At 47.0% G+C, this 27,551-nt stretch overlaps 1 protein-coding gene and 1 pseudogene across 1 annotated transcript in view; one reads left to right on the forward strand and one right to left on the reverse strand.

The window, feature by feature from the left end:
- LOC141082435 (uncharacterized) overlaps positions 1 to 12,763 on the reverse strand; it is a 63,373-nt pseudogene extending 50,610 nt beyond the window's left edge.
- A 1,235-nt stretch (positions 12,764 to 13,998) lies between these two features.
- Positions 13,999 to 27,551, forward strand: part of LOC141082277 (uncharacterized) — a 54,292-nt gene continuing 40,739 nt past the window's right edge. The window contains exons 1-3 of the mRNA XM_073566219.1: positions 13,999 to 14,098; positions 14,182 to 14,279; positions 14,478 to 14,568. Of these exons, the coding sequence (XP_073422320.1) occupies positions 14,014 to 14,098; positions 14,182 to 14,279; positions 14,478 to 14,568 (274 nt within the window). The 5' untranslated portion in view covers positions 13,999 to 14,013. The remainder of the gene's footprint in view (positions 14,099 to 14,181; positions 14,280 to 14,477; positions 14,569 to 27,551) is intronic.

Raw genomic sequence — 27,551 nt, forward strand, 5'->3', positions numbered from 1 at the left:
TGTACAGGGGTCTAGTGAAGGCTTTTTAGCCCTTTCCTCAGACTGTAGCTCCTGGGCAGAAGACCCTCACTCCTGTCCCTTCACTATAAAGCCTGGGTCTCATTATACAGCTGTACAGGGGTCTAGTGAAGGCTTTTTAGCTCTTTCCTCAGTCTGTAGCTCCTGGGCACAGGCCCTCACTCCTGTCCCTTCACTATAAAGCCTGGGCCTCATTATACAGCTGTACAGGGGTCTAGTGAAGGCTTTTTAGCCCTTTCCTCAGACTGTAGCTCCTGGGCACAGGCCCTCACTCCTGTCACTTCACTATAAAGCCTGGGCCTCATTATACAGCTGTACAGGGGTCTAGTGAAGGCTTTTTAGCCCTTTCCTCAGTCTGTAGCTCCTTGGCACAGGCCCTCACTCCTGTCACTTCACTATAAAGCCTGAGCCTCATTATACAGCTGTACAGGGGTCTAGTGAAGGCTTTTTAGCCCTTTCCTCAGACTGTAGCTCCTGGGAACAGGCCTTCACTCCTGTCCCTTCACTATAAAGCCTGGGCCTCATTATACAGCTGTACAGGGGTCTAGTGAAGGCTTTTTAGCCCTTTCCTCAGACTGTAGCTCCTGGGAACAGTCCCTCACTCCTGTCCCTTCACTATAAAGCCTGGGCCTCATTATACAGCTGTACAGGGGTCTAGTGAAGGCTTTTTAGCCCTTTCCTCAGACTGTAGCTCCTGGGCACAGGCCCTCACTCCTGTCCCTTCACTATAAAGCCTGGGCCTCATTATACAGCTGTACAGGGGTCTAGTGAAGGCTTTTTAGCCCTTTCCTCAGACTGTAGCTCCTGGTCACCATGTGATCTCACCATAACCCTAACAAGCTAATTAAGGTGTGAAATCTTGGTCAAAATTATCTCAGTACACAAATCTCCATTTTGACCCGGGGCGCCCACACTTTTACATGCCGCTGTCAATGCTTCATCCCGCTGGTGCTCAATATTTAATAGGGTCTTACTATTAAACTTAATGAAAAGTTCGGTGAATTTCTTTGAGCTGTTATTACTAGAGATGAGCGAATATCGTCGGAGAAGTTGTTATTGGCTAATATCACTTACCGAATAGCTGCATCGGGACCCCGGATCCCTGGAGCGCTCCCGATAATCAGCTGCATGTGTCGCCCTCCATGCAGGTGCTGTGACTATCACACAGAGCGACACACGCAGCTGATTATCGGGAGCGCTCCAGCACACTGAGTCCTGCACACACTGAGGCCCCTGATCATGTGACCCCTGACTCCTCCCCTCCTGTGACCTCATCACAGGTCCTGTGTGCACAGAGCAGTCATATATGTGGCGGACACTCCTGGACCTTCTGCTTTCTGGGCCGGTTCCTCCTGTGAGTCCTATTAACCCTTTCACTCTCTGTATTCTCCTTTCTGACAGGACAATATCTGAATTCGGATAGTGTGACGGGAATTTCAGCAATGTGGAAGGAAAAAATGACAATTTTACTTTTTTTCCTCACAAAAATGTGACTTTAGCCCCAAAATCGGCAGCGTAACAAATCCTTATTTCCCCCACTGTAGTTTGTAGACTCCATATACAGATCCCTTAAGTGTGAAAAGAGCTGAATTCCTCACTTAGGGTATGTGCACATGGTGCGGATTCTGCTGCGTTCTACAGTACCTTTATTTCCTATGGAAATTAAAAAATGCTGTGCACATGCTGCGGATTTTTCCGCGCGGTTTTGCTGCGGTTTACAATCCGCAGCATGTCAATTGTTTGGTGCAGAAACGCTGCAGTTTTACACCTCATCCATTATGAGGTGTAAAACCGAAGGACTTTTGTCCTGCGGATTTACCTGCGCTTTTCTCTACAAAATCTGCACACCCAAAAAACTACGTGTGCACATAGCCTTAAGTTATTGCATTTTGGAAATTGCCCCCACTGGGAATTTATCTCCAGGTAAAGGCACAATTGTGTCTCCATGGGGGTTGTGCTCACAGCCCAACATCGTGTGGCCTCCAAAGAAATGCCACCCCGCACCATTACTGACCACTGCCAAACCGGTCATGCTGAAGGATGTTGCAGGCAGCAGATCGCTCTCCACGGCGTCTCCAGACTCTGTCACGTCTGTCACATGTGCTCAGTGTGAACCTGCTTTTATCTGTGAAGAGCACAGGGCGCCATTGGTGAATTTCCCAATCTTGGTGTTCTGTGCCAAATGCCAAGCGTCCTGTACGGTGTTGGGCTGCGAGCACAACCCGCATCTGTGGACGTCGGGCTCTCAGACCATCCTCATGGAGTCAGTTTCTAACTGTTTGTGCAGACACATGCACATTTGTGGCCTGCTGAAGATCATTTTACAGGGCTCTGGCAGTGCTCCTCCTGTTCCTCCTTGCACAAAGGTGGAGGTAGCGGTCCTGCTGCTGGGTTGATGCCTTCATACGGCTCCCTCCACATCTCCTGGTGTACTGGCCTGTCTCCTGGTAGCGCCTCCAGCCTCTGGACACTACGCTGACAGACACAGTAAACCTTCTTGCCACAGCTCGCATTGATGTGCCATCCTGGATGAGCTGCACTACCTGAGCCACTTGTGTGGGTTGTAGAGTCCGTCTCATGTTACCATGAGTATGAAATCACAACCAACATTCAAAAGTGACCAAAACATCAGCCAGAAAGCATTGGTACTGAGATGTGGTCTGTGGTCCCCACCTGCAGAACCACTCCTTTATTGAGGGTGTCTTGATAATTGCCCATAATTTCCATCTGTCGTCTATTCCATTTGCACAACAGCATTTGAAATTGATTGTCAATCAGTGTTGCTTCGTAAGTGGACAGTTTGATTTCACAGAAGTTTGATCTGCTTGGAGTTATATTCTGTTTTTTAAGCGTTTCCTTTATTTTTTTGAACAGTGTACATAGGTAGAGATAGATTGTTCTTTTTTCTTTGCGTTGGAGGGGCCAATTCCAGCTATTGCTGTGGGATCTGTGATTTCTATCTACTCCACCGTGTACAGGATAATAGAGTATAATAAAGTAGTTATGGACGTGACGTAACTAACATTGTGCAGTGACTCTGCTTTCCATATAGTGATGGATATTTATTGTTGCTGAAACTGTAATTTTTTTCCACTTTAAACCTTTTTTAAACCCCTCTGATCAGTGCGATCATACAACATACAAGCATCTGATGGCTCCGGTGATGCCCTGTACTACTGTAGTGCCGTGTATCATCACTGCCTGTCAGTGTAATACTAACGGCCCCATACACATGAGATCAGAGTTGGCTGAACGGTCATTTGGCAGACGGCGATCTCTCCCGACTCCCCCATACACACAAATATTCCAGCTTTCCTGTGGTCTGTATGAGAGAGTCGCCTCCAGACTCCTCTAACGGATTATCCTCTGAAATTCAGGATGTCAGATCCTTCTCTGCCCTGACATCATCTGTCGGGAGGCCCCCAAATACATTATATGGTCGGCCAAACCCCCCCCGAAATCAGTGCTTTAATGGAACTTTAATGTGTATGGGGCGTTATAAGGTAACTTATTGGATGCTGCCTCTGGCCCGGCCTAATAGACCTTCATATATTGCAGCCCAGACACCATTATTAGGCATGTAAGTATCGCAGTAACTAAGCCGCCCCATACTATCGAGTACTTGGGGGCGGGGGGCATTCAGCCAAACTCTGTCACACCTTCTTAGATATCATGTTTGCTTTTCACAGCAGCAAGTGGTTAAACTGTCAGGGATTTTGTTGCAGCCTCATCTGTGCCGTCCCTGCTGTGTATATCTATGTTCTGGGGATCAAAAAGATTCATTTCTTTTTAATAAATGTTCAACATGTTAAAAATTATAAAATGTGTCTTCTGCTTTTTTCTTATTTTTTTCTTCTTACAAGAATTGTTGGAGCCAATTTTCTTTAGAAACATTTTAATATCGGCTTTTTCTGGAGTTTTTCTTGTAATATAGGAAAGCCTAAGGCCAGAAATAATCCCCATAAATCACTGTACATGGAGACTTTGGGATCAGATCATTTCTGTCCGTTGTGTTTGTGGAAACAAAAAATCTTTCTAAAAGCCTCAAACTTCTGTGTGTGACTCAGAGCTGAGATCTAACGTGATAGAAGATTACAGTGCGGGGAAGACGGGAAACCTTCATATAGACGGCCGGTGGGGATGGAGGCAGTGACCGACTCTGGCCACATCTGTCTCTAGAGCCGCAGTAGATGATGAAGATGTCGTCCTCATCATGAAGGAGTTATTTCTCATGTCGCGTGTAATGAATCTCTCCAGTATTGTTAATGCCGATTCCAGTGTCGGTAATGAGACGAGAATTAGCGTTATGGAAGATGAGTCTATGAAGAACGTGTTCAGCTGCCGACTCCGAGGAGGAAACTGCTTGTTGTCTGTGGCCTAAATATATAGGTTTTATTAGTAGATGTCAGGGAAGAAAACTAAACCCTGTAAGATAATAAATCTCCTCATATGTTTCCCTTATTATCTCCAGTAATTGTATTATTACACAGGATTCTTATGATGTTACATCGGATCATCTTCTTCTCATTCAGGTCTCTACAGTATCGGATCCTCTCAGTGAAGATCTTCCACAGAAGAGAATTTTCCTGATTTACCCATCAAGGATGGATATAGACAGAGACAAGATGGCGGAGAGGATGTTACACCTCGCCCTAGAGATCCTCTTCCGTCTCACTGGAGAGGTGAGAGATTCTGATGATGTCACATTACATCATTCTTATCTATGGGAATAACGGACAGAACTGGAGAGGTGAGGACTCTGGAAATGTCTGTAGTTAGATTTATTAATGTGTCTCTCCATAACCAGGATTACACAGTGGTGAAGAAGACCTCTAGTGATCGCTGTCAGGACCCTGTGTCTGAGGGATGGGGAAGACCCCTGAGCCCAATCACGGGGCCTCCACCTCACCCCCTGATCCATGAGGACATCAATGACCAGAAGATCCTAGAACTCATCTACAAGATGATTGAGCTGCTAACTGGAGAGGTGACACTGCTGGGACTGCTGGGACATTATTACTATTTATTTATAAAGCACCATTGGTTCCATGGTGCTGTACATGAGAAGGGGTTACATAGAGTTACAGATATCATTGACAGTAAACAAACTAACAATGACAGACTGATACAGAGGGTAGAAAGGACCCTGCCCTTTCGGGCTTACATGCTACAGGATGGTGGGGAAGGAGACAGTAGGTTGGGGGGGTTGCAGCAGTTCCGGTGTTGGTTGAGGTGATATCTCCGGTAGTGGTGAGGAGGTAATGGAGTCATTGCAGGCTGTAGGCTTTTTTGAAGAGGTGGGTTTTCAGGTTCCGTCTGAAGGATCCGAGTGTGGTTGATAGCCGGACGTGTTGGGGCAAAGAATTCCAGAGAATAGGGGCACTTCGGGAGAAGTCTTGGAGGCGGTTGGGTGAGGAGCGAATAAGTGTGGAGGAGAGAAGGAGGTCTTGGGAGGACCAGAAATTACATGAGGGAAGGTATGGGGAGATTAGTTCAGAGACACATGGGGGAGACAGGTTATAGATGGCCTTGTAGGTCAGTATTAGTAATTTAAATTGGATACACTGAGGGAATGGGAGCCAGTGAAGAGATTTGCAGAGGGGAGAAGCGGAGGAGTAGCAAGGAGAGAGATGAATTAATCAGGCGGCAGAGTTGAGGATGGACTGGAGAGGTGCAAGGATGTTAGCAGGGAGGCCACAGAAAAGGATGTTGCAATAGTCGAGGTGGGAGAAGATGAGGGCATGTACAAGCATTTTAGTAGAATGAGGGTTGAGGAAGGGACGGATTCTGGAAATATTGTTGAGCTGGAGGCGGCAGGAGGTGGAGAGAGCTTGAATGTGCGGTTTAAAGGACACGGCAGAGTCAAGGGTTACTCCCAGGCAGCGGACCTTCGGTAGGGGGGAAAGCATGATGTCAATTGTTATAGAAAGGTCGGGTAAGGAAGATCTGTGAGATGGGGGAAAGATGATGAGTTCAGATTTGTCTACATTGAGTTTGAGTAAGCGAGAGGTGAAGAAGGAGGATATGGCTGATAGACACTCTGGGATACTGGAGAGCAGAGAAGTGACGTCTGGGCCAGAGAGGTAGATCTGAGTATCATCGGCATAAAGGTGGTACTGGAATCCGTGGGACTTTATGAGTTGCCCCTGGCCAAGTGTATAGATTGAGAAGAGTAGGGGTCCTAGAACAGAGCCTTGGGGGACTCCAACAGAGAGAGGGTGGGATGAGGAGGTAGTGTGGGAGTGGGAGACGCTGAATGTGCGGTTGGAAAGGTATGAGGAAATCCAGGATAGGGCGAGATCTTTGATGCCGAAGGAGGAGAGAGGATGTTTAATAGGAGGCAGTGGTCAATTGTGTTAGGAGGAGTATAGAGTGTTGTCCCGTAGATTTGGCTGTAAGCAGGTCATTGGTAATTTTGGTCAGGGCTGTCTCAGTGGAATGATGGGGGCGGAAACCAGATTGTAGATTGTCAAAGAGCAAGTTAGATGAGAGGTGGAAGGAAAGTTCAGCGTGGGTGTGCTGCTCCAGGAGTTTAGAAGCGAATGGGAGCAGCGATATTGGGCGATAGCTGGACGTGGCTGTTAGGTCGAGGGTTGGCTTTTTAAGGATAGGCGTGATTGTGGCATGTTTGAAAGCAGAAGGGAAGGTACCAGAAGTAAATGATAGGTTGAAGAGGTGGTTTAGGGATGGAATAAGAGTGGTGGCGAGGTTGTGGAGGAGGTGGGATGGCATAGGATCAAGTGCACAAGTGGTGAGGTGTAATTTGGAGAGATGAGCAAGCTCCCCTTCAGTGATGTTACATAGGGAGGTTATGGGGTTTGGGCTTTGGTCTGGTGTGTAAAGGGGTTGTGGTGGTTGAGCAATAAAGACATGCCGTGTTTGGGCCATCTTGTTTTTGAAGTGTGCGCAAAGTCCTCGGCAGAGATGAGAGAGGTTGGAGGGGGAAGTGGTGGGTGGAGGAGAGAGTTAAAAGTACTGAACAACTGTTTGGGGTTGTGGGATAAGGAAGATACAAGGGATGTAAAGTAGGCCTGTTTAGCAGAGGTGAGGGCAGATTTGAATGCAAGTGTTGCTTGTTTGAGTGCAGTGAAGTCGTCTTGCGAATGCGTTTTCTTCCAGCGCCGTTCTGCAATTCTGAATGCTTACCGAAGCTTTTTAGTGGTGTTATTGTGCCAGGGTTGTCTATTGATTCGTCAAATCACCCATGATCATGGTGGGAATGTCAGCAGAGAGAAAGTGAAGGAACCAGGTGGAGAATTGGTCAATGAAGGCAGTGGTCGGACCTGGAGGTCGGTATAGGACGGCCACTTGGAGGTTGGAGGGAGAGTAGATGCGGACAGAGTGGACTTCAAAAGAGGGGAGGATAAGGGAGGGTAGAGGTTGGATTGGGTTGAAGGTGCAATTGGAAGAAAGGAGAAGGCCCACTCCTCCGCCATGTCTGTTGCCAGGGCGAGGAGTGTAGGTGAAGTGGAGGCCGCCGTAACCTAGCACAGCAGGGGAGGCAGTGTCGGAGGGTGTCAGCCATGTTTCGATGAGGCCAAGGAAGGAAAAATTACGAGAGGTAAAGAGGTCATGAATCACATGGAGTTTATTGCAGACGGAGCTGGCACGCCAGAGTGAGCCAAAGAGTGGGAGCAGGGTGGTGGGTGTCAAGGGCATGGATTTGAGGTGGGAAAGATTTCTGGTGTTTGTGTTGGTTTGGGAATGATAGAAGGGGGCAACAATGGGAGGTATGGGCTGTGTGGGTCCAGGGTTGAGAGATATGTCGCCAGCAGTGAGGAGAAGCAGAGAGAGGGAGAGCGTGTGGGAGAAGGAGGGTGGGTGGCTTGTTTTGTATTTTATTAGGAGAGCTCTGAGGTGGAGGAGCAGGTCAGCAGTGGAGGTCAGGTGGGGAGGCAAAAGGGAAGGAGAGATTATTATTTGGTTAGCGGGCACTGGGGTTTGCGGATAGCGAAGGCGAGGGAGGAGTAGTGGAGCCAAAACTGTTAGAGCGTATGTCAGCATGGTGAGAGTAATTTAGAAGGCAAAAGAAATTTAGTACATGTAAATGCAGCGGTTAGTCGTACCTTCTGGTCACTTCAGGCTCATTTCAGATGTTATCCTTAGAAGACATCCTTGCAATGACGGACCGTGGTCAGACAGATCTCTTAGTCTGAATTTATACTAACTTAACAGCACATGAAAGGGCCCAGGTGTGATCAGAAAGGGAGGAGCAGCAGGGAGACTGGATGCAGACACAGGAGACGATTAATTAAAGTCACAAGAGGAAATGCAAAGGGAGATAGTATTGCAGCCATAATATATACCAGTGATAGCAGACAGATACAGGGGTGATTGGGGTTCAGGAAAGCTGGGTGATGATGGTATTGCAGCCTGAACACATACCAGTGATAGCAGACAGATACAGGGGTGATTGGGGTTCAGGAAAGATGGGTGATGATGGTATTGCAGCCGGGATACATACCATTGATAGCAGACAGATACAGGGGTGATTGGGGGTCAGGAAAGATGGGTGATGATGGTATTGCAGCCAGAACACATACCTGTGGATGAAGCAGATCGATTGTCAGAGTGATAGTAATAGTGAAGCATAGCAATAATAATAATGAAGCATCTATAGCAGGGAGTCATTTTCAGGCATATTTCAGATGATATCCTTAGAATGACATCCTTGGAATGACAGACCGACATCATACAGTAACACTATGAAGGGATCGGGGGATGACGGTATCATTGTATGTGTCAGGTTCCTATAAGGTGTCAGGATGTCGCTGTCTATTTCTCCATGGAGGAGTGGGAGTATTTAGAAGGACACAGAGATCTGTACAAGAACGTCATAATGGAGGTTCCCCAGCCCCTCACATCACCAGGTAATAGACAGGACTAAATACACACGGCCTATAATTATCTGTATGTAGAGAATGAATTCAGTCCCTGTGTGTGTTTCCTCCAGATCTATCCAGTAAGAGGACAACACCAGAGAGATGTCCCCGTCCTCTTCTTCCACAGGACTGTAAACAAGAAGATCCCAGTGCTCCTCAGGATCATCAGGTAGATGGAGAGAAGGTGTCAGGAGATCTCCCCTATGATGTGTAGATGGCTGTGAAGGTCTTGTGCTCAGTCTTGTTTTATCCACCAGTATTATATGTTTTATACTTGTGTAATGAGAGCGGTGGAGATGGCAGTATTAGAGCTGACACCAGTGACCGGAGATAAACTTTTTACCTCCAATCACAGCTGGGTGGTCATGCTGTGTTCTGACAGTGTGGGAACCACGGCTCTGTGACCGGCGGGGATGATTTTACCGCCAATCAGAAGCACTACACCAGTGTTTACCACACTGCCATACAGCTTGGGAAACTCCGGCTTTTGTGCTGTGCATGTTCGGCTATATTCTGCTATTAAATCAGCAAAAGTGTTGTGCCTGCCATCTGATGTATATACTTCTCATCAAGTTCTTATTAAGTGAAGGAAAGTCTATTTTTTAACTTTGGTCTCCCTCATTCATCTCCATACCATCTGGTCTGGGCCTACAACAACAGCATGCCATCTGCGGAGTCGAGAGATATGACTCTGCTATAATGTGTGTGTATATATAATTATCCTATACTAGATGGTGAAACACAAACAGAAAGCACAGAATGACAAATGTGCAGAAATACCTTGCAGTAAGACATATAACAGTAGTCAGCAAGTGCTGATAAAAAGATGACAACAAATACAGGGTATTTAGTCAATACTTTTTTTGCAAAAAAATGTATCCCAAGCTGCTCCACCTCGTCAAGGTAACCCTTATTGAAGCAGTCCCTATCTAATGTATTTAAAACCTGAACATATGAACAGAGTCTAAATGACACTAGATGGTGGCCCGATTCTAACGCATCGGGTATTCTAGAATATGTATGTAGTTTATTTATGAAGATTTAAGAATAATGCAATGAATGTTCGGGCGGTGTAGAAAATTGCTTTGGAAAGGCTTCTGGAATCGACTTTGGGATTGCCCCTTGCAGACCTGGGGAGCTGGACCCTCATCTGACCTTGTTTTCCCTGGGCACACCGCTGGTAAAGGTTCCCTCTCTGCCTGCTGCACGCGCCATCTTCCTCCTTTGTGGTGACATCACCGCTACCCGGTGTTCGGGCGGTGTGGAGATTTCCTTCTGAACAGCATCTGCGTCCTGCCTTAGGCTTGCCCCTTGCTGACCGGGGTTTTTTCGCCCTCCTCTGCTCAAGTTAAGGCAGGGCACATCGTTGGTGAAGTTCCTGTGGAGGACTGCTGCGGGCGCCATTTTCCTCCACCTTCAGTGTTGTCCCCGGGCGCGACCAATCAGCGACGCGGGATTTCCGTTACAGAATTAGACGATTATATACAGTGGGGAAAAAAAGTATTTAGTCAGTCAGCAATAGTGCAAGTTCCACCACCTAAAAAGATGAGAGGCGTCTGTAATTTACATCATAGGTAGACCTCAACTATGGGAGACAAACTGAGAAAAAAAAATCCAGAAAATCACATTGTCTGTTTATTTTCATTTTATTTGCATATTATGGTGGAAAATAAGTATTTGGTCAGAAACAAGCAATCAAGATTTCTGGCTCTCACAGACCTGTAACTTCTTCTTTAAGAGTCTCCTCTTTCCTCCACTCATTACCTGTAGTAGTGGCACCTGTTTAAACTTGTTATCAGTATAAAAAGACACCTGTGCATACCCTCAAAGAGTCTGACTCCAAACTCCACTATGGTGAAGACCAAAGAGCTGTCAAAGGACACCAGAAACAAAATTGTAGCCCTGCACCAGGCTGGGAAGACTGAATCTGCAATAGCCAACCAGCTTGGAGTGAAGAAATCAACTGTGGGAGCAATAACTAGAAAATGGAAGACATACAAGACCACTGATAATCTCCCTCGATCTGGTGCTCCACGCAAAATCCCACCCCGTGGGGTCAGAATGATCACAAGAACGGTGAGCAAAAATCCCAGAACCACGCGGGGGGACCTAGTGAATGAACTGCAGAGAGCTGGGACCAATGTAACAAGGCCTACCATAAGTAACACACTACGCCACCATGGACTCAGATCCTGCAGTGCCAGATGTGTCCCACTGCTTAAGCCTGTACATGTCTGGGTCCGTCTGAAGTTTGCTAGAGAGCATTTGGATGATCCAGAGGAGTTTTGGGAGAATGTCCTATGGTCTGATGAAACCAAACTGGAACTGTTTGGTAGAAACACAACTTGTCGTGTTTGGAGGAAAAAGAATACTGAGTTGCATCCATCAAGCACCATACCTACTGTAAAGCATGGTGGTGGAAACATCATGCTTTGGGGCTGTTTCTCTGCAAAGGGGCCAGGACGACTGATCTGGGTACATGAAAGAATGAATGGGGCCATGTATCGTGAGATTTTGAGTGCAAACCTCCTTCCATCAGCAAGGGCATTGAAGATGAAACATGGCTGGGTCTTTCAACATGACAATGATCCAAAGCACACCGCCAGGGCAACGAAGGAGTGGCTTCGTAAGAAGCATTTCAAGGTCCTGGAGTGGCCTAGCCAGTCTCCAGATCTCAACCCTATAGAAAACCTTTGGAGGGAGTTGAAAGTCCGTGTTGCCAAGCGAAAAGCCAAAAACCTCACTGCTCTAGAGGAGATCTGCATGGAGGAATGGGCCAACATACCAACAACAGTGTGTGGCAACCTTGTGAAGACTTACAGAAAACGTTTGACCTCTGTCATTGCCAACAAAGGATATATCACAAAGTATTGAGATGAAATTTTGTTTCTGACCAAATACTTATTTTCCACCATAATATGCAAATAAAATGAAAAAAAAAACAGACAATGTGATTTTCTGGATTTTTTTTTCTCAGTTTGTCTCCCATAGTTGAGGTCTACCTATGATGTAAATTACAGACGCCTCTCATCTTTTTAAGTGGTGGAACTTGCACTATTGCTGACTGACTAAATACTTTTTTTCCCCACTGTATATGTACACTAGATGGTGGCCCAATTATAACGCATCGGGTATTCTTGAATATGGCCAAATTCGTATGCGTTTTGCCGCAGAAAACATTTTTCACTCGTTATTCACGCGCGGAATTCAAGCGCATACCAAACGATTTGAAGCATCGCTTGGAATGTGATTGACAGGTTGGTCACACTTGTGAAGCATAGTGTTTTTGACAATTGTGATCAACTTTTTACTATTGATTGAAACCACAATTTTTTGCAAGTATTTAAATAGGCACTTCAACACATGAATCCACACTTGCGGGCAAAAAAGAATATTACTCCTTCTTATCCAAAATGAAGCGAACCACAATTATATTACAAACATGTAACTTTATTAAACAAAATAAAGACATTTAAAATTGGCTACATATTCATTGTTTCCTGATAACCTACCCCAAAAGGGGAAAAAAACAGCAGACAATTATCTCTGTTTTGTTTAATAAAGTTACATGTTTTTAATATAATTGTGGTTCGCTTCATTTTGGATAAGGAGTAATATTCTTTTTTGTCCGCAAGTGTGGATTTTTACTATTGATGATGCCTATGCAGCATCAATAGTAAAAGATAGCATGTAAAAAAGACTAAAAAAATTAAAAAAAGGTTATTCTCACCTTCAGACGGTCCCCGGACTCTTTCTTTCCTCTCCACGCTCCCGGCATCTTCCGTTCCCAGTTATGCTTAGCGCGAATTACCGGAGATGACGTCACTCTCGAGAGCGCGATGCTTGCGAGATTGCGACGTCATCAGCGGTCTTTCACGCAAATCATTACTGGGAACGGAAGATGCCGGCTGCGTGGTTAGAGGCGGGAGAGCTCCGGGGGCCGTCGGAGGGTGAGTATATCACTATTTTTTATTTTAATTCTATTTTTACAGGTTTATGGTACCCAAGGTCCGGAGGAGTCTCCCGACTCCTAGCGCCGCTGATCTCCCGACGGTAGCGGTGGCGTGTGTCCTTCAAATTCCGGACTGCGCCTGCGCACTGCGCCTGTCGCTGATTGGTCGCGGCCTGCCGGCCACGACCAATCAGCGACGCGGGATTTCCGTTACAGACAGACAGAGTTAGACGATTATATAAATAGATATATATATGTTATATATAGCTGACCCGTGGAAGCGCTGTTAGGCCGTCGTTAGAGTTTACTCACTCCTTTCTTCCGCCTCCCGGCCATGAAGTTTTAAACTTTTGCTACAAATAAACTACGGACTTTCAATATGGATCAGTGAGTGCTGCAGTCCTTACTTTCTTTGATGGTGAAATTATATAAATATAGATATATTCTGTATATATGTGTGTGTATGTATATATATCTGTTTGGCAGAGTCATATCTCCCGACTCTGCAAATTGCATGCTGTCATTGTATTATTACACAGGATTCTTATGATGTTACATCGGATCTTCTTCTTTTCATTCAGGTCTCTACAATATCGGATCCTCTCAGTGAAGATCTTCTACAGAAGAGAATTTTCCTGATTTACCCATCAAGGATGGATATGGACAGAGACAAGATGGCGGAGAGGATGTTACACCTCACCCTAGAGATCCTCTTCCGTCTCACTGGAGAGGTGAGAGATTCTGATGACGTCACATTACATCATTCTTATCTATGGGAATAACAGATGGACAGAACTGGAGAGGTGAGGACTCTGGAAATGTCTGGAGTGAGATTTATTAATGTGTCTCTCCATAACCAGGATTACACAGTGGTGAAGAAGACCTCTAGTGATCGCTGTCAGGACCCTGTGTCTGAGGGATGGGGAAGACCCCTGAGCCCAATCACGGGGCCTCCACCTCACCCCCTGATCCATGAGGACATCAATGACCAGAAGATCCTAGAACTCATCTACAAGATGATTGAGCTGCTGACTGGAGAGGTGACACTGCTGGGAATGCTGGGACATTATACAGTAACACTATGAAGGGATCGGGGGATGACGGTATCATTGTATGTGTCAGGTTCCTATAAGGTGTCAGGATGTCGCTGTCTATTTCTCCATGGAGGAGTGGGAGTATTTAGAAGGACACAGAGATCTGTACAAGAACGTCATAATGGAGGTTCCCCAGCCCCTCACATCTCCAGGTAATAGACAGGACTAAATACACACGGCCTATAATTATCTGTATGTAGAGAATGAATTCAGTCCCTGTATGTGTTTCCTCCAGATCTATCCAGTAAGAGGACAACACCAGAGAGATATCCCCGTCCTCTTCTTCCACAGGACTGTAAACAAGAAGATCCCAGTGCTCCTCAGGATCATCAGGTAGATGGAGAGAAGGTGTCAGGAGCTCTCCCCTATGATGTGTAGACGGCTGTGAAGGTCTTGTGCTCAGTCTTGTTTTATCCACCAGTATTATCTGTTTTATACTTGTGTAATGAGAGCGGTGGAGATGGTAGGATTAGAGCTGATCATAGATGGGACTTCTCCATCTGTCGGTGACTTTTACAATATTTGTTTCAGGGTGAAGATCTGACCCATATTAATACTACAGAGACATATGTGAGGGGTATTGAGTGGTGTAAAGAGGAGATTCCCACATATGACCACCCAGGTGAGTAGTAACCACTGAATGCAGAGAAGTCACAGATTCCTCTCAGTCACCGGCTGTGGCTGCTTTATCGGTGGTGTAGTCCGGCCGTATTACCATAATCACCATTTTGCCTCTAGACCACAACATTCTCCTCCACCCAAAACTGTTCAAATGACTTTGGGCAGTGAAAGCCCTTTTCTATAGAACTTACGACCTGGAGGATCCACCTACCTCCTGGGATTAGTGTGAGGGTGATCCCTTAAAGCGAGATCTATATGATTGCTTGCACCTGACCCAATATAGGCCAAGTGAGCGCTTAGAGTCACACTGAGCACAGAGTTAGATGTCTACTCCTTTCTCAGCAAAGGCTTGCACACAACTGAAGTTTATTCTCAAGACAAAGAGACAGGAAATGGGTGTCACACAATCTCCTGAGTAGCCAGTGTCAGTCTATGATAGGTCCATTTCAGCTTCACTTCCATATATGGTATCCAGTATCTCAGCTTCTGCATTCCAAGGATTCCTTCCAAGGTGTTGTCTGAAGACACAGACGCCATCTTGGTACACCATATCTGAACTGACTTATATAAGGTTTAACCCCTTCATGTCCCAGCCTATTTTGACCTTAATGACCTGGCCATTTTTAGCCGTTCTGGCCAGTGTCCCTTTATGAGGTTATAACTCAGGAACGCTTCAACGGATCCTAGCAATTCTGAGATTGTTTTTTCATCACATATTGGGCTTCATGTTAGTGGTAAATTTAGGTCAATAGTTTTTGCGTTTATTTGTGAAAAAATTGGAAATTTCACAATTTTCAAATTTTGAATTTTTATTCTATTAAACCAGAGAGTTATGTGACACAAAACAGTTTAATAAATAAACATTTCCCACATGTCTACTTTACATCAGCACAATTTTGGGAAAAAAAAAATTTTTTGTTAGGAAGTTATAAGGGTTAAAAGTTGACCAGCGGTTTCTCATTTTTACAAAAAAATTTACAAAACCATTTTTTTAGCGACCACCTCACATTTGAAGTCATTTTGAGGGTTCAATATGACAGAAAACACCCAAAAGTTACACCATTCCAAAAACTGCACCCCTCAAGGTGCTCAAAACTACATTTAAGAAGATTATTAACCCTTCAGTTGCTTCACAGGACCTAAAGCAATGTGGAAGGAAAAAAATAGACATTTTAATTTTTCCAACAAAAATGTTATTTTAACCTCAATTTATTCATTTTTACATGGGTAACAGGATAAAATGGATCCTAAAATTTGTTGGGCAATTTCTCCTGAGTACACCGATACCTCATATGTGGTCATAAACCACTGTTTGGGCGCACGGAAGGGAAGGAGCGCCATTTGACTTTTTGAAGGGAAAATTAGCTCCAATCGTTAGCGGACACCATGTTGCGTATGGAAAGTATGTAGTGTATGTCAGATTGGTGTGTGTAGTGTAGTATACGTCATGTTGGTGTGTGGTATTTACTACACCACACACATCAACCTGACGTACACTACACCACACCACACACCAGCCTAACATACACTACGTCAGGTTGGTGTGTGGTGTAGTGTATGTCAGGTTGGTGTGTGGTGTGGTGTAGTGTACGTCAGATTGGTGTATGGTGTGTTGTAGTGTATGTCAGGTTGGTGTGTGGTGTGCTGTAGTGTACGTCAGGTTGGTGTGTGTGTGTGGTGCAGTATACACCACACACACACACACACACACACACACAACAACCTGACGTACACTACAACACACACACGAACCTGACGTATACTATACCACACCATACACCAATCTGACGTACACTACGCCACAGACACTATCCTGACATACACTACACCACACACACCAACCTGACGTAGTGTATGTTAGGTTGGTGTGTGGTGTGGTGTAGTGTACGTCAGGTTGGTGTGTGTGGTGTTTTGTATGTCAGGTCTGTGTGTGGTGTAGTGTATGTCAGGTTGGGGTGTGTGGTGTTGTGTATGTCAGCCTGGTGTGGGTGAGTTCTGTAGGGGAGTGTCAGGATGTGTTTAGTACACGGACATGTGATGAATTCTGAAGCATTCATTCATACACAGTCCAGGTTTGTCAGGACATGTTTCCCCCTTTTATAGCATGTTGTCCTGGTACCATATGGGAAACTTGAGTTCCAGAGGGGTTGGGGCATGCTCTGTCCTCCTCTCCAAAAATCAGGGCCTTTATCACCGCCTCCTGGAACTGAAGGAAAGTGTTGTTGGTCTGGCCTGCACATCGTGATAGCACGCATGCGTTATACTGTGCCATTTGTATGATGTGCACAGCCAGTTTTCACAGTCAGTTTTTTATACCACACTTTCGCCTTCCGCATAGCACTATAGGGTTGGAGGACTTGATCACAAAGATCAACTCCCCCATGTGTTTGTTGTACCCCAGGGCACAGTCCGGTTTGTGGGCCTGTGGACCTGGTCTGGGGTACCTCGAACGTTGGTGGCCGTGGTGCCAGTGTGGGGAAGGTGACCTGATGGACGGACTAGGCTGGAGGTAGAAGGGATGGTAGTAATGACAGAAGGGAGACAGCTGGGAAAGATACAAAAGGGAGTGCAATACCTATTTTTGACCACAAGATGGCAGGGGGAGTGTAGTTCAGGACTTGACATCAGCTTAGGGCTTAGGAAACCGCTTAGTCATGGGGGGCGGGGAGATAGGAACCCAGGAGGGAAATTCCCAGTGAGAGAGGGGATAAATAGGACAGGACAGGGTTCCAGGCTAGACTAGTCCCGGGAGGAGCTCAGGAGGAGAAGACTCAGGACAGAAGACTGACAACGGTGGAGAGCTCGGCCAGGGGACTAACAGGAAGAGACAGTCAGGGGGGTGGCCCTGACACAACGGACCGCAGGACAGACGAGGCCCCGGGGCACCAATTGGACGACGACCTCAGGCAGGTGAAGCGCTGGTGGTAGATTGGTCTAGGACAGCCCCAGCAAAAGATCAGCGAGGAACGTCACTACGACTGAAGGAAAGGTGAAGGTACCCGGGCCTGGATATGGAGAGCTGCTGGGTCGCCCTCCCAGGGCCGTGGGGTACTCGGTAGCAGGCCGGTGTCAGGGGGATGTGCTGCGGTGGCGGCGACCCGGTCCGTGGCCCTGGGCGCCCAAATAAAATGGTGGTAGTGGTTAATGAAATAGTTTGTGACGCCACCTGTGGTGTTTGGCAAGTGTGATGTTAAGCCAACGCTGCGTGCAGATCCGCTGGGACTGATGGCATGGTGCAGCAAAGATGGTGTAGCTCCCCACAGGTGGAGCTGTAGTCCCAGGGCAGTGTAGATGCGATGTTAGAGGAGAGGCACGAGCAGTGTGGATGTCGGTACTCAGATGTAGCGGTACTGATGCAAGAATGAATGGAGGACACCAGGGCTTGCAGTTTCAAAGCTTTACTCACAGTTCGTAGTGCACACAGGTGCCTTCCTCAGTACTGTGTCCTCCGGGGTAGAGGCCCAGCCAACCTCCAGGCAAGATAGGACTCTCCCTGCCAACACTCCGCCAACATGTGCCTCTCTGAACGACTCCTCCAATGCGCTTGTAATGGTAAAGCACTCCAGTACTTAGTTACCCTGGAATGCCTCCTACAGATGTTCCTAGAACCTCACTTGTATGACAGACAGCTGTAGCCTGCTCGGGGACCTCCTGGATCCCGGCTCTCTAGCAGTTTGCTGTTGTGTCCCAAGTCTTAGATGGGAGTAGTGCATTTACAGCCAACTACTCCACCGGTGTCTGCTGCAGAACCATAAGTGTCCACACAGCCTCGGGGACCGGGCCCCAGCCTTGCGCTGAGAACTTATAGGCAGGGTTCCTCTTCCAACCCACAACTCCTCTCTGTTCTCTTCTCCTTCGTTCCGTACTTGTCTTTCTCTTACTTATGGAAGTGCAGGTTACAGTTCTATGTCTCTCTCTCTTTCTCTCTCCTTCTTTCCCGTGCCAGCTGGCTCAGATCACTGAGGCAGCTGCAGCACTCCTTCTCCTCAGACCAGTCCTCAGACTCTCCTGACTGACTGTCTTCCTTGTCTCCCCTCCTGAAACTCTCTGAACTCTAAATCCTATCTTTCCCCTTCTTTTATATCTAACTCCACCCACCTCCAAGCACATCTCGTGTTTCGAAGCAAGGAACCACCAGAGGTGCTCTGCTACTCTCTAAGCACTGAGCCGCAATGTGGCCCTGCTGAACTATCCTGTGTGTGGGGTGCAGGTGGTGGAGTTTGGCAAGGAGTTCCCACCTTACCTGGATGGTGGGGCACCGCACCTCAGGAGAAGGGGCAGTACCTCTGTGGCGACTGAGCCTCAGGGGCGCCACACTGTAAAGGTGCTGTGGTGTATGGCTACGGTCGTCAGGAGGATGGCCAATAAACTCGGACCTGTTACAATTGAAATCTGCCTCCGTCTCGTCTTTGCATTGTCTGGCCGCGGTAAGCAGTGGACCACCCCCCAATCTGGGCCCCTACTACACCGGGACCATGGAATGTCAAGAGAAAGATGTCTCTTTTGTCTTTGAGCTTGACCACAACCATGTTGCCGCTACATTGAGCTTGGCTCTCACCCTTTGGGAGAGGCTGCTCAATTAGTGGCAAAGGGAGACCCCTCTGTTTTCTGCGCATGATACCGCAAGTGACAGTAGCTCTAGCAGAAAGGGAGCGAAAGAGTGGGATGCTTATATAAAAGTTATCAACGTACAGGTGGTAACCTTTATCAAGCAGAGGGTGGACGAAATCCCACACTATTTTCCCACTCACCCCCAGAGCAGGTGGACATTCTGGGGGCTGGTGTCCTTCCCATGGTAAACTCTAAAGCTGAGCGTGTACCGTGAGGTACTCTCACACAGCTTATAGAGTATTATCCCGTACCTCGCCCTTTTGCTGGGCAGATACTGACAGAACTGAAGTCTCCCTTTGAAGTGGATGAGGGATTCATCCACACAAATTTCCCTTTGAGGAATGTACACTTCAGAAAACTTGTTGCTGAAGTGTTCGATGACTGGCCGAATTTTGAACAGTCTATCAAAATTGGGGTCATTGCGGGGAAGGCTGTCAGTGTTGTCCCTAAAATGGAGAAACTTATGAATCGCCTCAAAACGTCTGCGACTCATAACCATGCCAAATACTGGAGTTTGATATAAAATTACAGTACTCCAGTATTGACGAATTTCTGGTTTCTTCACAATCCCCATGTAAAGGACTAGTCCCCAATATTTCATAATTTCTGCAGAGTCAATGGGACTCCAAGTAGAGCATTTAGGGTTTTCAGCCAAAAATTGCTGGGCGTACAAGTTTGTTTGCTCCACCATAAGACTGACAATGGACTCCGAGAAATAGACTTTGAAAATGTCTATTTCCCTGAAGTTGGCAGTCTCAAACTGGATTCCTGATTGGGGAACGAAATCAGGAATCCGTGGAGCAAAATTCTCAGGGACAGGGGTCCAGGAGGGGGCACTAGTGCTAGGTTGGGCGTGACTAGCGCTAGGTTAGGGGTTACTCACATTTGGCTGTGGGTCTTCTCCCCCGGCCTCCGTCTCTTCCTCCCTGGGCTCCAGACGATTTCTCATCCTGCGACATCTTGTGGTGGTAAGTCTGTGTCGCTGGAGGAGGAAGAGTGGGAGGAATAGAGAAAAGTGGGGTCCTCCCCCTCACTATCCGCTTCGGAGGCAGTGAAGGCATATGCCTCCTCAGCTGAGTACACCCTTTGAGACTGGGATGACTGTGACGAGTGGGACATTGTGTGTGTGGTGTGTATGTGTAAAAAAAGATAAACTTTTAGTGTACTTGTGTATGTGCGAGTGCTTGAAACTTTCTACTACAGGAGGGGGCTGTCAGGCGCGGGGGGGCAGGAGGGGGCTGTCAGGCGCGGTGGGTCAGGAGGTAGTAGCAGCAGGGTGGTGATCACCGGGGGCGATGACCGGGGCAGGGGGGCGATCACAGGGCCAGGGGGGGTGGAATCAGGCAGCAGAAGAGAGATCTGCGGCGGCAGCAGCAGGGCGTGATCACTGGGGCAGGGGGGCAATCACAGGGCCGGGGGGTAGAATCAGGCAGCAGAGGGGAGCGGAGGACAGCACAGAGGAGAGATCAGCGGCGGCAGCAGCAGGGGCTGATTACTGGGGCAGGGGGTGATTACAGGGCTGAGGGGTGATCACAGGGGCAGGGGGACGAATTCTGTTGCAGGGGGGTGAACACAGGGCCGGATGGAGTGGAATTGGGCAGCAGAGGGGAGTGGAGGACAGCACAGAGGGGAGATCGTGGCGGCAGCAGCAGGGGGGTAATTACTGGGCAGGGGGGTGCGATCACCTGGGCGGGGGGGCGATCACCTCGGCAGGGGGGGGTGATCACAGGGGCGGGGGTGTAACCAGGCAACAGAGGGGAGCGGAGCACAGTACCAGAGGGAAGATCGGCGGCAGTGGCAGCAGGCACGGTGACCGGCGACAGCAGCAGCATGCAGAGACCTGTCAGGTGTCAGGGCAGCAGGCAGCACCTTGCTCTTCACCTTCCACGGACAGGATGAGGCTGAAGAGCGAGGGCAGCCATACCTGACACCCGCCCCACATCTGATTGGAGGGATAGCGTCACGTGGATCTTGGGGGTGACACAGAGGTCACCTAGCTCTAGCCAATGGCTGATGCTATTGCAGCATCAGCCATTGTTGGATTGTAATATTTCACCAAGTTTCATTGGTGAAATATTACAATCGCTCTGATTGGCTGTTTCACTTTCAACAGCCAATCAGAGCGATCGTAACCACGAGGGGGGACAAAGCCACCCCCCTAGGGTTAACTACAGGTCCACCAATACCTGTGGGTTGGGTGTCATTTCGGTGACCTCGGTTACCTGACCCGCAGGAACTCGATTTATACCATGACGCCTACGTAGGCGTCATGGGTCAGGAAGGGGTTAATAATTGATTTCATTAGCCATTCTCTCCTTCACATTAGGAGACGCTGACCGTTACCTGCCCAGATCTGTAACTATAAAGCCAAATGACAGCGTACGTAGAATGTGCTGACAAGATAGAAAATCCCTTGAAGAACAATCTTATGCTGGGCCTGTAAGAGAAAGCGGAGGGTAATGATGCTGTTGGCTTCCTAGATCCCTGAGATCCTATTGGATGAATCTTCTCTCCCTTCTGTGCTGCTGAATGTCTCATGGTCCCTACAAGACCAGGTCCAGTCTTTCTGGCCAAACTTCCCTTTTATGAGCGACAACAGTAAATGTGCAGTGAGGCCAAGTGTGGATTTCTGCACAATAACAGCAGAGTTTCCCTTTATCCTGACTTTTCCATTTGTATTAAAACCAACTAACTTCAAGGAGGATTGTGATAATCTCCAGGACAAACATTCCACCTGTGCCATGATAGATCTCTAAGCTGTGCGTGGCTGAGGGCTGTAATATACATTTATTCCCGCCTGCAGGAGATGTGTTGGCTCCAGCCCTGGTGTCATGGATTCACTCCACGTCATACATTACATTGTTTCTGATCCTAAGGAATTCAGATTACTGCACAATCTCTCCTGAAATGGGGAGCAATATTATTATCTCTAATCTTCTGCTCAGGATTCATAGTAGCTCCAATGGTCCACCATAAATGAGGGCTACTCTGGTTTACTGTTTAACCCCTTAACGTCCAAGGATGGACACAGTCCGTCATGGCAGGATGTCAGTTCCGGCACCATGGCAGACTGTGTCCGTCCTGCGTTTAAACTGTCACTGCGTGTAAAAAAAAAATAAATTAAAAAAATAATAAAAATAATTAAAAAAAAATCCCCTAATACACATTTTTATGTAAAAAATAAACAAAAAAGTACACACGTTTGGTATCGCCACGTCCGTAAAAATCCCATGTATAAAAGTGTCAAAAAACCCACAAAAAACTTGCAAATTATACTTTTTCCAAGCGATTTCATCACATTGCTTGGAAAAATTGGAATAAAACGCGATCAAAAAAGCGAATGGTAATAAAAATATCACTGAATGCGCCATCTTGTCCCGCAAAAAATGAGCTGCCATACAGCTCTGCCAGCGGAAAAATATAAAAGTTACAGCTGTCAGAATAAAATGATGCAAAAATAATTATTTTTTCTATGAAAGTTTTTATTGTGTAAAAAAACGCCAAAACATAAAAAATGATATAAGTGAGGTATCGCTGTAATCGTAGCATAAAGCTGCCATACTAATTTTACCACACACGGAACTGAGAAAAAAAAACAATTCCTGAATTGCTAGTTTTTGTTGATTGTGCCCCCACAAAAAGCAGAATAGAAAGCGATCAAAAAATGTTATGTGCCCGAAAATGGTACCAATAAAAACGTCAGCTCGCCCCGCAAAAATCAAAAAACCTCACTTAACTCTGTCGGCCGAAATATGGAAAAATCATAGCTCTCAAAATACGGCGATGCAAAAAATTCTTACAAAAAATTCTTTAAAAAAAGCATCTTTTAGTGTGTGACAGAAGCTAAACACGAAAAAAGGATATAAATCTGGTATCGCTGTAATTGCACCGGCCTGAGGAATAAAGTCGCCGAATCACTATTACCGCACAAGGAACGGCGTAAAAAATAACAACAATTCTACACCGTTTGTGGATGTGTGCATTCTACCTCCCAAAAATCGCAGTAAGGTGATCACAGTGATTTACCCCCACATATGGGGTATTAGTGTACTCAGGACAAATTGCACAACAACTTTTGAGGTCCTATTTCTCCTGTTACCCTTGTGAAAATAAAAATTTGGGGGCAAAAAGTTCATTTTTGTGGAAAAAAAATATGATTTTTGATTTTACAGCTCTACGTTATAAACTTCTGTGAAGCCCTTAGGGGTTCAAAGTGCTCACCACACAACTAGATAAGTTCCTTGGAGGGTCTAGTTTCCAAAATGGGGTCACTTGTGGGGGGTTTCCACTGTTTAGGCACATCAGGGGCTCTCCAAACGTGACAGGGTCTAGTTTCCAAAATGGGGTCACTTGTGGGGGGTTTCCACTGTTTAGGCACATCAGGGGCTCTCCAAACGTGACATGGTGTCCGATCTCAATTCCACTCAATTTTGCGTTGAAAAAGTCAAATGGTGCTACTTCCCTTCCAAGCTCTGCCATGCACCGAAACAGTGATTTATCCCCACATATGGGGTGTCAGCGTACTCAGGACAAATTGCACAATAACTTTTATTTGTCCGGTTACCCTTGGGAAAATAAAAATTGGGGGCAAAAAGATCATTTTTGTGGAAAAAATATATTTTTTTAATTTTACGGCTCTACGTTATAACCTTCTGTGAAGTCCTTGGGGGTTCAAAGTGCTCAACACACATTTAAATAAGTTTCTTGGGGCTTCTAGTTTCCAAAATGGGGTCACTTATGGGGGGTTTCCACTGTTTAGGTACATCAGGGGCTCTCTAAATGCGACATGGCGTCCAATCTTGATTCCAGTCAATTTGACATTCAAAATCTCAAATTATTATTATTATTAATATTTATTTATAAAGCACCATTGGTTCCATGGTGCTGTACATGACAAGGGGTTACATACAAATTACAGATATCACTTACAGTAAACAAACTAACAATCACAGACTGATAAAGAGGGGAGAGAGGACCCTGCCCTTTCGGGCTTACATAATACAGGATGGTGGGGAAGGAGACAGGAGGTTGGGGGGTTGCAGCAGCTCCAGTGATGGTGAGGCGGTAGCTCCAGTAGTGGTGAGGAGGCAGCGGGGATCATTGTAGGCTGTAGGCTTTCCTGAAGAGGTGGGTTTTCGGGTTCCATCTGAAGGATCCGAGTGTGGTTGATAGCCGGACGTGTTGGGGCAGGGAATTCCAGAGGATGGGGGCTATTCGGGAGAAGTCTTGGAGGCGGTTGGGTGAGGAGCCAATAAGTGTGGAGGAGAGAAAGAGGTCTTGGGAGGACCGGAGTTTACGTGAGGGAAGGTATCGGGAGATTAGTTCAGAGATGTATGGAGGAGACAGGTTGTAGATGGCCTTGTAGGTCAGTATTAGTAATTTAAATTGGATACACTGAGGGAATGGGAGCCAGTGAAGAGATTTGCAGAGGGGAGAAGCGGAGGAGTAGCAAGGAGAGAGATGAATTAATCAGGCGGCAGAGTTGAGGATGGACTGGAGAGGTGCAAGGATGTTAGCAGGGAGGCCACAGAAAAGGATGTTGCAATAGTCGAGGTGGGAGAAGATGAGGGCATGTACAAGCATTTTAGTAGAATGAGGGTTGAGGAAGGGACAGATTCTGGAAATATTTTTGAGCTGGAGGCGACAGGAGGTGGAGAGAGCTTGGATGTGTGGTTTGAAGGACAGGGCAGAGTCAAGGGTTACTTCCAGGCAGTGGACCTCCGATACGGGGGAAAGCGTGATGTTGTCAATTGTTATAGAAAGGTCGGGTAAGGAAGATCTGTGAGATGGGGGAAAGATGATCAGTTCAGATTTGTCCACATTGAGTTTGAGGAAGCGAGAGGAGAAGGAGGATATGGCTGATAGACACTCTGGGATTCTGGAGAGCAGAGAGGTGATGTCTGGGCCAGAGAGGTAGACCTGAGTATCATCGGCATAAAGGTGGTACTGGAATCCATGGGACTTTAGGAGTTGCCCCAGGCCAAGTGTGTAGATTGAGAAGAGTAGGGGTCCTAGAACAGAGCCTTGGGGGACTCCAACAGAGAGAGGGTGGGAGATGCTGAATGTGCGGTTGGAAAGGTATGAGGAGATCCAGGATAGGGCGAGGTCTTTGATGCCAAAGGAGGAGAGGATCTGTAGTAGGAGGCAGTGGTCAACTGTGTCGAAAGCAGAGGATAGGTCTAGAAGCAGGAGTATAGAGTATTGTCCGTTAGCTTTGGCTGTAAGTAGGTCGTTGGTAATTTTGGTCAGGGCTGTCTCAGTGGAATGATGGGGGCAGAAGCCAGATTGTAGATTTTCAAAGAGCAAGTTAGATGAGAGGTGGGAGGAAAGTTCAGGGGGACATGTTGCTCCAGTAGTTTAGAAGCGAATGGGAACAGCGATATTGGGCGAAAGCTGGACGTGGCTGTTGGATCGAGGGTTGGCTTTTTAAGGATAGGTGTGATTGTGGCATGTTTGAAAGCAGAAGGGAAGGTACCAGAAGTTAGTGATAGGTTAAAGAGGTGGGTTAGGGATGGTATAAGGGTGGTGGTGATGTTGGGGAGGAAGTGGGATGGGATAGGGTCAAGTGCACAAGTGGTGAGGTGTGATTTGGAGAGAAGATGAGCAAGCTCCCCTTCAGTGATGTTAGATAAGGAGGTTATGGGGTTTGGGCATTGGTCTGGTATACAAATGGGTTGTGGTGGTTGAGCAATAAAGACTTGCCGTGTTTGGTCTATCTTGTTTTTGAAGTGTGCGGCAAAGTCCTCGGCAGAGATAACGGAAGTCAGAGGGGGCAGTGGTGGGTGGAGGAGGGAGTTAAAGGTATTGAACAACTGTTTGGGGTTGTGGGGTAAGGAAGATACAAGGGATGTAAAGTAGGCCTGTTTAGCAGAGGTGAAGGCAGATTTGAATGGGAGTGTTGCTTGTTTGAGTGCAGTGAAGTCGTCTTGCGAATGTGTTTTCTTCCAGCGCCGTTCTGCAATTCTGGATGCTTGCCGAAGCTTTTTAGTGGTGTTATTGTGCCAGGGTTGTCTATTGATTTGTCGCACTTTGCTATGCATGACAGGGGCGACTGAGTTGATGGCTGATGCAGAGTGGCATTGTAGAAACTAGTGGCTGTGTCTGTGTCATGGAGTGAAGTTATGGAGGACAGTGGTAGAATAGAGTCAGAGAGTGTGCAAGTGTCTAGATGTGCGAGATTTCTGCGGGGGTGCGCATGCTGCTGGACATGGGTGACAGGTGAGGATGACAGGGATGAGAAATGCGTAGATGGTGGTCAGATAGAGGGGAGGTGGAGAAGTTAGAAACAGAGCAGAGGCGGGTGAAGATCTGGTCTAGTGTATGTCCTTCTGCGTGGGTGGCTGAGGAGGACCACTGAGTAATTCCAAAGGACGAAGTAAGGGACAGGAGTTTGGAGGCTGCCAACTGGTGGGTGTCAATGGGGATGTTGAAGTCACCCATGATGATGGTGGGAATGTCAGCAGAGAGAAAGTGAAGGAGCCAGGTAGAGAATTGGTAAATGAAGGCAGTGGTCGGGCTCGGAGGTCGGTATATGACGGCCACTTGGAGGTTGGAGGGAGAATAGATGCGGACGGAATGGACTTCAAAAGAGGGGAGGATAAGGGGGGGTAAAAGGTGGGATTGGGTTGAAGGTGCAGTTGGAAGAAAGGAGAAGGCCCACTTCTCCGCCATGTCTGTTGCCAGGGCGAGTAGTGTGGGTGAAGTGGAGGCCGCCGTAACATAGCGCAGCAGTGGAGGCAGTGTCGGAGGATGTCAGCCATGTTTTGGTGAGGCCAAGGAAGGAAAAGTTACAAGAGGTAAAGAGTTCGTGGATCACATGGAGTTTATTGCAGACGGAGTGAGCATTCCAGAGTGATCCAGAGAGTTGGAGCCAGGTGGTGGTTGTCAGTGGCACAGATTTGAGGTGGGAAAGATTTCTGGTGTTTGTGTTGGTTTGGGAACGATAGAAGGGTGTAGTAATGGGAGGTATGAGCTGTGGGGGTCCAGGGTTGGGAGATGTGTCACCAGCAGTGAGGAAATGCAGAGAGAGGGAGAGCATGTGGGAGGAGAGTGGGTGGCTTGTTTTGCATTTTATTAGGAGTACTGTTATGAATGAGTCACCAAGGAGGAAAAACAAAAAGCAAGCTAAGCCCAGAAAACCAGAGAGGTTGGTAACTAGCGGATTTCAGAACCCTGATCTTATCCACAACAACTAGCAGTAGCCGTGGAGCGTGCCTACGGTCGTCCTAGATGCCTCGACACGGCTGGAGAAATAAATAAGCCTAAAAAAAAGAAAAGGGAAAATCTAAACAGCCCCAAAGCAGACCCAAAAGCAATAGACAACCCCCAACATGTATTGTCGGTGAAACAAGATGAAAACACAAACACAGATAG

Source organism: Dendrobates tinctorius, unplaced genomic scaffold, assembly GCF_039654945.1.
Source record: "Dendrobates tinctorius isolate UK_male_01 unplaced genomic scaffold, ASM3965494v1 ptg000017l, whole genome shotgun sequence".
Classification (NCBI taxonomy): domain Eukaryota; kingdom Metazoa; phylum Chordata; class Amphibia; order Anura; family Dendrobatidae; genus Dendrobates; species Dendrobates tinctorius.